The sequence below is a fragment of the Brachionichthys hirsutus genome, chromosome 5 (assembly GCF_040956055.1).
Source record: "Brachionichthys hirsutus isolate HB-005 chromosome 5, CSIRO-AGI_Bhir_v1, whole genome shotgun sequence".
Lineage (NCBI taxonomy): Eukaryota > Metazoa > Chordata > Actinopteri > Lophiiformes > Brachionichthyidae > Brachionichthys > Brachionichthys hirsutus.
The window spans coordinates 15,776,543-15,786,966 of record NC_090901.1 but is presented as its reverse complement, the minus strand read 5'-3'; the positions used below and the strand labels follow the sequence as shown (position 1 = coordinate 15,786,966).

General features: G+C 54.3%; 1 protein-coding gene across 1 annotated transcript in view; it reads left to right on the top strand.

The window, feature by feature from the left end:
- Nucleotides 1-10,424, top strand: part of cnot1 (CCR4-NOT transcription complex, subunit 1) — a 28,831-nt gene that overhangs the window by 7,228 nt on the left and 11,179 nt on the right. The window contains exons 11-31 of the mRNA XM_068739710.1: nt 286-413; nt 500-740; nt 811-930; nt 1,088-1,210; nt 1,296-1,447; nt 2,314-2,464; nt 2,551-2,752; nt 3,031-3,156; nt 3,467-3,591; nt 3,690-3,976; nt 4,049-4,127; nt 4,232-4,477; nt 4,570-4,710; nt 4,789-4,968; nt 5,075-5,191; nt 5,260-5,370; nt 5,737-5,814; nt 6,933-7,110; nt 8,399-8,532; nt 8,614-8,910; nt 10,118-10,258. Of these exons, the coding sequence (XP_068595811.1) occupies nt 286-413; nt 500-740; nt 811-930; nt 1,088-1,210; nt 1,296-1,447; nt 2,314-2,464; nt 2,551-2,752; nt 3,031-3,156; nt 3,467-3,591; nt 3,690-3,976; nt 4,049-4,127; nt 4,232-4,477; nt 4,570-4,710; nt 4,789-4,968; nt 5,075-5,191; nt 5,260-5,370; nt 5,737-5,814; nt 6,933-7,110; nt 8,399-8,532; nt 8,614-8,910; nt 10,118-10,258 (3,357 nt within the window). The remainder of the gene's footprint in view (nt 1-285; nt 414-499; nt 741-810; nt 931-1,087; nt 1,211-1,295; nt 1,448-2,313; nt 2,465-2,550; nt 2,753-3,030; nt 3,157-3,466; nt 3,592-3,689; nt 3,977-4,048; nt 4,128-4,231; nt 4,478-4,569; nt 4,711-4,788; nt 4,969-5,074; nt 5,192-5,259; nt 5,371-5,736; nt 5,815-6,932; nt 7,111-8,398; nt 8,533-8,613; nt 8,911-10,117; nt 10,259-10,424) is intronic.

Sequence of the window (10,424 nt, the reverse complement as noted above, 5' to 3'; positions counted from 1 at the left end):
GTTTACAACCGCTCTTCTTCTGCTGATACTCCCTGCGCACACTCTGACAATCAGGGCGCCACTGCCAACTACTGGAGTGGATGTGCAATTACACTTTACTCTCGTAAGGCGAAAAAAACATTTTCTCTGCGGTCACAGGCGCCCCCCCATTTGAGAACCACTGGATTAGATCAACTCGTTCCTCGTCAATGAGGAAGTGCGATGGATTATTCCGATTGTTTTGGTGGCCACCAGAGAGCGCTCCTTGCTCCCTCTTGAACGTACGCTGGCTGTTTCTGTTTCCAGCTGTCGTTCATCCAGCACTCCCTGATCAGCCCCGAGGTGTTCTGCTTCGCAGACTACCCGTGCCACACGGTGGCGATCGACATCCTTAAGGCCCCGCCGGAGGATGACAACAGGGAGATCGCTACATGGTAGTGCGGCTTGACTTTCTCGGTTCCCTGCCTCCTGGGCGCGTCTGCAGACGGCCGAGCCGAAATGTGCTGTGTTCTGAACTCAGGAAGAGCCTGGACCTGGTGGAGAGCCTGCTTCGGCTGTCTGAGGTGGGCCAGTACGAGCAGGTGAAGCAGCTGTTCGGCTTCCCCATCAAGCACTGCCCGGACATGTTGGTGCTGGCCTTGCTGCAGATCTCCACCTCCTGGCACACGCTGCGCCATGAGCTCATATCTACCCTGATGCCCATCTTCCTGGGCAACCATCCCAACTCTGCCATTATTCTGCACTACGCCTGGCACGGACAGGTTGGTGTTTGTCTCTCCTGTGTCTCAAAGCCTGCTTGCTGCTTGAACCTGGTGATTTGTGCTGTCCCAGGGCCAGTCTCCCTCCATCCGCCAGCTGATCATGCATTCAATGGCTGAGTGGTACATGAGAGGCGAGCAGTATGATCAGGCCAAGCTGTCTCGGATACTGGACGTGGCCCAGGACCTGAAGGTTGGTCTGAGTCCGCATGCTAAGGCTAAGTAGCTAGCCGCTCACGGGGCTGTCGTGCTAACGCCTGCAGCTTCTCATTCCGGTTGAAGCTGCTTAAAGGTGGTCGATGAGCGACCTGGCCAGGTGTCCATGTCCCCGTCTGTCTCCTTTCCTCTAGTCCCTGTCTATGTTGCTGAATGGTACGCCATTTGCCTTTGTTATTGACCTTGCTGCACTTGCATCTCGACGTGAATACCTCAAACTTGACAAATGGCTGACTGACAAGATCCGAGAGCACGGGGTAAGTCTCCCAGCTGGTCTAGTGCAAGTTCAGTTTTTAATCTTCAGCGTTTTGATTTGACTGCTTTTATTTTGTGTTTTGTCAGGAACCTTTTATCCAGGCATGTGTGACATTCCTGAAGAGGCGGTGTCCTTCCATTATGGGGGGTCTGGCCCCTGACAAGGACCAACCCAAAAGTGCTCAGCTGCCCCCGGAGACCTTAGCCACCATGCTGGCCTGCCTGCAGTCCTGTGCTGGGTGAGCCGCTTTCACACGATCGGTTTATCTGGCTGTTAAACTGTATATCAGGAACTTGTTCGTTGATTCCTGTGTAGGTATCAATACTTGGCACAGTATTATTTCCTTTATCCTCCTCTCTGAAGTGGGAGATGTGAGGAATTAGGTTTGTTCATCACTTTCATTTTCCAGGCACCGTATCTGTGCTTCCCCAAAACACGATCAAGTCACCAATGGCCTTTTGTCTGTCTCTGCTGGACACTACCAGGGAGGGGTCCGGGGGACGGGGTCCTGGGGACGGGGGGGGGACGGGTCCTGGGGGACGGGGGGGATGGGGTCCCGGGGGACGGGGTCCTGGGGGACGGGGTCCTGGGGACGGGGTCCTGGGGGATGGGGTCCTGGGGGACGGGGTCCGGGGGACGGGGTCCTGGGGACGGGGTCCGGGGGACGGGGGATGGGGTCCTGGGGGACGGGGGACGGGGTCCTGGGGACGGGGTCCTGGGGACGGGGTCCGGGGGACGGGGTCCTGGGGTCGGGGGGGGGGACGGGGTCCGGGGTCCGGGGTCCTGGGGGACGGGGTCCGGGGGACGGGGTCCTGGGGTCGGGGGGGGGACGGGGTCCGGGGGATGGGGTCCTGGGGACGGGGTCCTGGGGTCGGGGGGGGGATGGGGTCCTGGGGGATGGGGTCCTGGGGACGGGGTCCGGGGGACGGGGTCCTGGGGACGGGGTCCTGGGGACGGGGTCCTGGGGTCGGGGGGGGGACGGGGTCCTGGGGACGGGGTCCTGGGGACGGGGTCCTGGGGACGGGGTCCTGGGGACGGGGTCCTGGGGACGGGGTCCGGGGGACGGGCTTGTTAAAGGTGCATTTGTTCCACGTCTTTCCTCAGGAGCGTTTCCCAGGAGCTGTCAGAGACCATCCTAACTATGGTTGCCAACTGCAGCAATGTAATGAATAAAGCCCGGCAGCCGCCTCCAGGGGTGATGCCAAAGGGCCGGGCCCCCAGCACCAGCAGCCTGGACGCCATCTCACCTGTACAGGTATCTTCACATGAAAGTCACATGTCCATCAAATGTTACATGGATTCCATACCAGCTTAATTGTCCGTTCTTTTCTCCTCTTTCAGATGGACCCTCTGGCTGGCATGGGCTCTTTAAACCTGGGGGGGGCAGCCGCTTCCCACACTCAAAGCATGCAGGGGTTCCCCACCTCGCTGAGCTCGGCGTTCAGTAATCCCCAGTCCCCAGCAAAGGCTTTCCCAGCACTCTCCAACCCGAACCCCAGCACGCCGTTCGGGGGCCTGGGCAGCCTGTCCTCACAGCTCCCCGGTATGGACTCGGGTACTACGCTAGTTTATTTTTATTCATCACAAACGAGCACGCCATTGGTTCAGGTTGAGCCTCCCTCAGTATCAGGAATCTGCATTAGTCACTGAGAAATTATAATCTACTCCAGTAACGAAGGATTTAAAGTAAGATCCTTACGTTTGCATTTTGATGAGAAATTCAGGAAATGTTTACAATTTGTTCACCCAGATTAGCATATTAACGACGCAAAGTTGAAGCATGGCGGCGGGGGTGCATCGGAATGACTCTGTGTCTCGCAGGTCCGCTGGGTTCAGGAATCGGCTCTGCTATTGGCTCCAGTTTGGGGATGCAAACCGTGAACACGGACCCGTTTGGGAGCCGGAAGATGAGCACGCCAGGCCTCAACCCGCCTACCTTCCAGCAGAGTAAGATGAAGGGCGTGGTGCGGCTGAGAGCCCCGCCCCGCCCCGCCCCGCCCCACTGTATTTCCTCTGAGGACAGAGCAGCAGCTTGCATTCTGAGTGCACGTTGGTGCGATCCACGAGTCCTTGATGTGGCGCTCTTTGAAGCCACTGTCGGATACGTATGGACTTGAAACATTCTTTTTTTAAGTTCGTGTCATGCAACTCAGAAAATGTGATAATCAAAGAGGAAATGGTCGGTCCCCCATTCCTGGCAGCCCCCCCTCAGTGTCGACTACCGGCGTTGAAATGTCTTCTTGTGCTCTTCTCCCAGCTGATCTGTCTCAGGTGTGGCCCGAAGCAAACCAGAACTTCAGTAAGGAGATAGACGACGAGGCAAACAGCTACTTCCAGCGCATCTACAACCACCCGCCTCACCCAACCATGTCGGTTGATGAGGTATGTTGGGATTGATTCCTGTCTCTGACCAAGAAAAAGACAGTCTAACATATCGAGCTGACAGTTGCTATGCCGACGGTGAATTCTGCTGTTGCTAGGTGCTGGAGATGCTGCAGAGGTTCAAGGATTCAACCATCAAGCGGGAGCGCGAGGTGTTCAACTGCATGCTGCGCAACCTGTTTGAGGAGTACCGCTTCTTCCCCCAGTACCCGGACAAGGAGCTGCACATCACCGCCTGCCTCTTCGGCGGCATCATCGAGAAGGGGCTCGTCACCTACATGGCGCTGGGCTTGGCCCTCCGATACGTGCTGGAAGCCTTGAGGAAGCCTTACGGCTCCAAAATGTATTTCTTTGGGATCGCTGCCTTGGATAGGTTTAAGAACAGGTGAGGACGGGCTCCTCGTAAAAACTCTTTACTGTAAGTGCTGAATGAGTATCTCACGTTTTACTGCTTTAGACTCAAGGACTATCCTCAGTACTGTCAGCACCTGGCCTCCATCGCACACTTTCTGCAGTTCCCCCACCATTTACAAGAGGTAATCAGGTTGCCTTAATTTAACTGGGCTTGAGCTACGGGAGAGGCTTCAGACAGACAGATTAAATCCGTCGCTCTGCGCCTTTCCGTATCCTGTGTGTGCAGTATATCGAGTACGGCCAACAGTCACGGGACCCTCCGGTGAAGATGCAAGGCTCCATCACGACGCCGGGCAGCCTGGCGCTAGCGCACGTCCAAGCCCAGGCCCAGTCGCAGCAGCCTGGTGTTCCCAAAGCTTCCCAGCCAAGCCAGGCCAGCACTCTGGTCACCACGGCAACCACAGCAGCCACGGCAGCCAAGACGGCCACCATCGCCAGGCCGACGCCCAGCAGCTTCAAGAAGGATGTCCCTGTGAGTCTGGCTGGGTTCACTTTGCTGTGTGAAGGTTGTATGAATGTTCTTGACTGTTGTGAATATGATTGTCCCTCCCCCCCCCCCTGCAGCCCTCCATAAACACAACCAACATCGACACCCTGCTGGTGGCTACTGACCAAACAGAAAGGATTGTGGAGCCTCCAGAAAATGTGCAGGAGAAGATCGCTTTTATCTTCAACAACCTTTCTCAGTCCAACATGATTCAGAAGGTAAGGTGAAGCCGCAGCACAGACGACTCGAGGGGGGGGGGTCAGAAGCCTCTGTAAAGCCGTATCTGCCGTCTGTAGGTCGAGGAGCTGAAGGAGACGGTGAAGGATGAGTTCATGCCGTGGGTGTCTCAGTACTTGGTGATGAAGCGCGTCAGCATCGAGCCCAACTTCCACAGCCTCTATTCTAACTTTCTGGATACCCTGAAGAACCCTGAGTTTGTTAAAATGGTCCTCACTGAAACGTACAGGAATATCAAGGTAGAACAGACTTGCTCCAGTCCTCCAGACTCTTCACAGATCGGTTCCTGCCCTCACTGTAGGTACCTCCAGCACGATGCTACCACTCATGCCATATTCCTTTCAGGTTCTGTTGACCTCTGACAAGGCAGCTGCCAACTTCTCCGATCGCTCCTTGCTCAAAAATCTGGGCCACTGGCTGGGCATGATAACGCTGGCCAAGAACAAGCCCATCCTCTACACCGTGAGTCGCTGGTCTGGGGGTTCTGCTGTCGGCCTTTGAGTTGTCACACAAACGTCTTCTTTCTCCAGGATTTAGAAGTCAAGTCTCTGCTGCTGGAGGCCTACGTGAAGGGCCAGCAGGAGCTCCTCTATGTGGTTCCTTTCGTGGCCAAGGTCTTGGAGTCCAGTCTCCGGAGCATGGTGAGTAGAGTTGTAGAGCTGCCCTTGGGCCACCGACGTTGAACGTGCCGGTTGAACGTGCCGGTTGAACGTGCCGGTTGAACGTGCCGGTTGAACGTGCCGGTTGAACGTGCCGGTTGAACGTGCCGGTTGAACGTGCTGGTTGAACGTGCCGGTTGAACGTGCCGGTTGAACGTGCCGGTTGAACGTGCCGGTTGAACGTGCCGGTTGAACGTGCCGGTTGAACGTGCCGGTTGAACGTGCCGGTTGAACGTGCCGGTTGAACGTGCCGGTTGAACGTGCCGGTTGAACGTGCCGGTTGAACGTGCCGGTTGAACGTGCCGGTTGAACGTGTTCTGAGAATGAGTTGAGGTCTTGACGTTGCAGGTGTTCCGGCCTCAGAACCCCTGGACCATGGCCATTATGAATGTTCTTGCAGAGCTACATCAGGAACATGATCTCAAGGTAAGAGCTACGAGACGGTGGTGAGGCTGGTGGTGATGTACGGGGTGATGTACGGGGTCAGCGGGTCACAGGTGCTCCTGGACCCCGGGCGAGAGGACAGGCAGACAGATTTAACTCCTGCATTGGTGTAAAATGTAAATTAATAACAATTAAAACGATTTAAAAATGTTTTGTATAAGACGAGGACCCCCGAAAGCATGGCAGAAGCAAAACGTATGAATGGGAGGAAGTTATTTTTATTTAAATGTCTTTATTTACCACTGAAAGATTCCTGCGTGTTTCATTTGTGGGGCGTCTGTGGCGATGCCACGCAAGCTACATTGCTAACTTCCTGCCGCGCGGAGCTAACGGGTAAAAAGCACCGGAAGCCTCATTCAGATCAGGGGGAACGATGCAAAGGACAGGGCTAGAGGACGACCCAGGAGAAGAGACATGGACGTAGTGAGGGAGGACATGAGAGTGGCTGGTGTTGGGGAGGACGATGCAAAGAACCGGACTAGAGGACGACCCAGGAGAAGAGACATGGACGTAGTGAGGGAGGACATGAGAGTGGCTGGTGTTGGGGAGGACGATGCAAAGGACAGGACCAGAGGACGACCCAGGAGAAGAGACATGGACGTAGTGAGGGAGGACATGAGAGTGGCTGGTGTTGGGGAGGACGATGCAAAGGACAGGACCAGAGGACGACCCAGGAGAAGAGACATGGACGTAGTGAGGGAGGACATGAGAGTGGCTGGTGTTGGGGAGGACGATGCAAAGGACAGGACCAGAGGACGACCCAGGAGAAGAGACATGGACGTAGTGAGGGAGGACATGAGAGTGGCTGGTGTTGGGGAGGACGATGCAAAGGACAGGACTAGAGGACGACCCAGGAGAAAGTACAGTAGTAGTACTAGTAATCCGGTTACAACGTGCTGTCGTACTGCATCTCTTCGGCCTGTTGTAGACTGATTATTTCACAGCTGACAATCCAGGCCTTTCATTTGTACGTTTATTGTGCGTAAACTGGGCTGCTGGTTTTTATTGTCCTGTTTTTATTGGCGCTGGGTCTGACCCCGGCGTACGTACGTGCAGCGCAGCGGCTCTCCTCACTCGTTCTGTTCTCTGTTGAACTGCAGCTGAACCTTAAGTTTGAGATTGAAGTTCTTTGTAAGAACTTGTCTTTGGACATCAATGATCTGAAGCCAGGGAACCTGCTGAAGGACAAGGAGAAGCTGAAGAACCTGGACGAGCAGCTGTCTGCACCAAAGAAAGAGGCGAAGCCTCCAGAAGACCTGCTGCCAGTTTCTACCACAGGTAGACGAGTCAGCGTCGTGTCACACGTCCTCGTGTGGTCTCTTTGTGTAACTGCACCAGAAATATGAAATGGCATCGCAGCATAAACCGAGGACAGCAATGAACAGCTCGCACGTAGTGCTCTTTGGAAACGGTTGCTGAACATTTGCAATGTAACTCCAGCAAGTCTAAAGCAACAAATCACGCTTCTTCATCATTTGGATAAAAACACTCGTTTTAAATTGCATGACTCGATGATTATAAATATCTGCAATGATTGTTCTAAATCAGGCATGGGCAAACCAAGGCCCGGGGGCCATATGCGGCCCGTTGGGCTATTTAATCTGGCCTGCCGAACTTGTCCGAATTATATCATTAAATTAATTTTTACTATAATTAAACCTGATTCATTTGACCTTTTCCCTGTAATGCTACCTGTAAAAGGCCAAATCCTTTCATGTCATGTAATTTATATTAGCTCACACAAATACTCCACCCATCTGTTCCTCGCCCGGCCCCTCTGTCAAATTTTAGAACCCATTGTGGCCCGCGAGTCAAACAGTTTGCCCCCCCCCCTGTTCTAAATTCTTATTTACAAATGTTCCTGTTGAAGGCTTCATATCTTGTCTGTATTGTTTTTACGGCTGACCTGACGATGTTACAGAAAGATGATGCGATGCGTTTCGCTCCTTTTCGAGGGCTCACACGGATCGGGGCGGGGCGGGGTGGGACGGGCGCTGCGGGTCGGGGCGGGGCGGGGCGGCCGCTGTCTCTCCCGGTCATGGATCATCCTGAGGGCCTGCTGCCCGCTGAATGAATGCGTTCTGCTCTTTATCGCCACACAGGCCAAACCTCTGGTCACTTCTCGGCTGGTTCTGTTGGTCGATGCTTGTTTTCTTGCTGCCAGTAAAACAGCAGAAAAAGATGAACCTTTGGGGCCGAGGCCATAAAGCCCTCTTTAAACCGTGAGCTTCTGAGGCCTCCACAAAGTGTTGGAGGGAGGAGCGTGGTCCTGTGTGGTCCTGCGTGGTCCTGCGTGGTCCTGCGTGGTCCTGCGTGGTCCTGCGTGGTCCTGCGTGGTCCTGCGTGGTCCTGCGTGGTCCTGCGTGGTCCTGCGTGGTCCTGCGTGGTCCTGCGTGGTCCTGCGTGGTCCTGCGGCGGCTACAGGCGGCGGCTTTCCTGCAACCTCTCCATCGCGGCCGTGCCAGCAGCCGGACTTTGGTTCTGCCCGTCTCGCTGCGTTTTATTTGTGCAGATTTTAATCAAACTGACGTTTTGTGACCAACAGGAGACTTTGTTGCATTTGCAGCCCCCCCCTCGACACCAGCTGCTTCCACCACCACTTGTACAACCACTGGGCCCCCCACCCCTCAGTTCAGTTACCATGACATCAACGTGTACGCCTTGGCCGGCCTCGCTCCACACATCAATATAAACGTCAATGTGAGTATTGTGCTGCTTGGAATACAATCATTGTTTCCGTTCCCTCCGGCTGACGTTACCCCCCCCCCCCTCCCTCTGCAGGTCGCTCTGCTGCAGGCCCATCCTCAGCTCAAGCAGTGTGTGCGGCAGTCGGTGGAACGGGCGGTCCAGGAGCTGGTGCATCCTGTGGTTGACCGCTCAATCAAAATTGCCATGACAACCTGTGAGCAGATCATCAGGAAGGACTTCGCCCTGGACTCGGAGGAGTCCCGCATGCGCGTGGCAGCTCACCATATGATGAGGAACCTGACCGCAGGCATGGCCATGATCACCTGCCGGGAGCCGCTGCTCATGAGCATCGCCAACAACCTGAAGAACAGCTTTTCTGCTGCGCTGAGGGTAAGCCGCTTGGGCTTAGTACTCGGACTGATGAGTCATCCTTAATGGCTACTGCTTGGGCTTAGTACTGGGACTGATGAGTCATCCTTAATGGCTACCGCTTGGGCTTAGTACTAGGACTGATGAGTCATCCTTAATGGCTACCGCTTGGGCTTAGTACTGGGACTGATGAGTCATCCTTAACAATGGCTACTGCTTGGGCTTAGTACTAGGACTGATGAGTCATCCTTAACAATGGCTACTGCTTGGGCTTAGTACTAGGACTGATGAGTCATCCTTAATGGCTACTGCTTGGGCTTAGTACTGGGACTGATGAGTCATCCTTAACAATGGCTACTGCTTGGGCTTAGTACTAGGACTGATGAGTCATCCTTAACAATGGCTACTGCTTGGGCTTAGTACTAGGACTGATGAGTCATCCTTAATGGCTACTGCTTGGGCTTAGTACTAGGACTGATGAGTCATCCTTAACAATGGCTACTGCTTGGGCTTAGTACTAGGACTGATGAGTCATCCTTAACAATGGCTACTGCTTGGGCTTAGTACTAGGACTGATGAGTCATCCTTAACAATGGCTACTGCTTGGGCTTAGTACTAGGACTGATGAGTCATCCTTAATGGCTACCGCTTGGGCTTAGTACTGGGACTGATGAGTCATCCTTAACAATGGCTACTGCTTGGGCTTAGTACTAGGACTGATGAGTCATCCTTAACAATGGCTACTGCTTGGGCTTAGTACTAGGACTGATGAGTCATCCTTAACAATGGCTACTGCTTGGGCTTAGTACTAGGACTGATGAGTCATCCTTAATGGCTACCGCTTGGGCTTAGTACTGGGACTGATGAGTCATCCTTAACAATGGCTACGATGCTCACCTCTGTTTGGTAGTTGTTGCCTAATGAGTCCAGGTCCAGATCAGCCTGCGTTGTCTTTGTGCTTCTCCAGCCGACGAGGTTTCCGGTTTACATAACCAGAATATAATCGACCTGTTTGTTTACACGGCGTTTGTTCTGGGGTGTGAAACGCCACCGGTCTGAACTGCGATGTGACGATGGGTACGTTTTGAAATGTAAAGAAGCATAGGAAGAGCGTTCTTGTCCTTCACAGGGTTGATAAAGTGATAATACAACGGCTCCTAAATGTTCATTTAAACCGGGGGGGGCAGTCTGACGCGGCGCCTGAATGGTGATTGTGTAATCCCTTCAGGCACCGACCCCCCAGCAGAGGGAAATGATGGAGGAAGCCGTGGCCAGGATTGCTCAAGACAACTGTGAGCTGGCTTGCTGCTTCATCCAGAAAACTGCTGTGGAGAAGGCTGGCCCCGAGATGGACAAGAGGCTAGCCACGGTGAGGACGCTAGCGGACGTAGCTCTGCATGTCTGGACCGCTAAACGGCTCGCCGGGCAAAGCGGCACGCTGCCCACGACTGACCCGGCATGGAAGCTAAGCTCCTATTGCAGATCAGAGAGGAGCAGAACCAGCCCGAGCCCAGATCACCAGGTCTCAAAGTAAT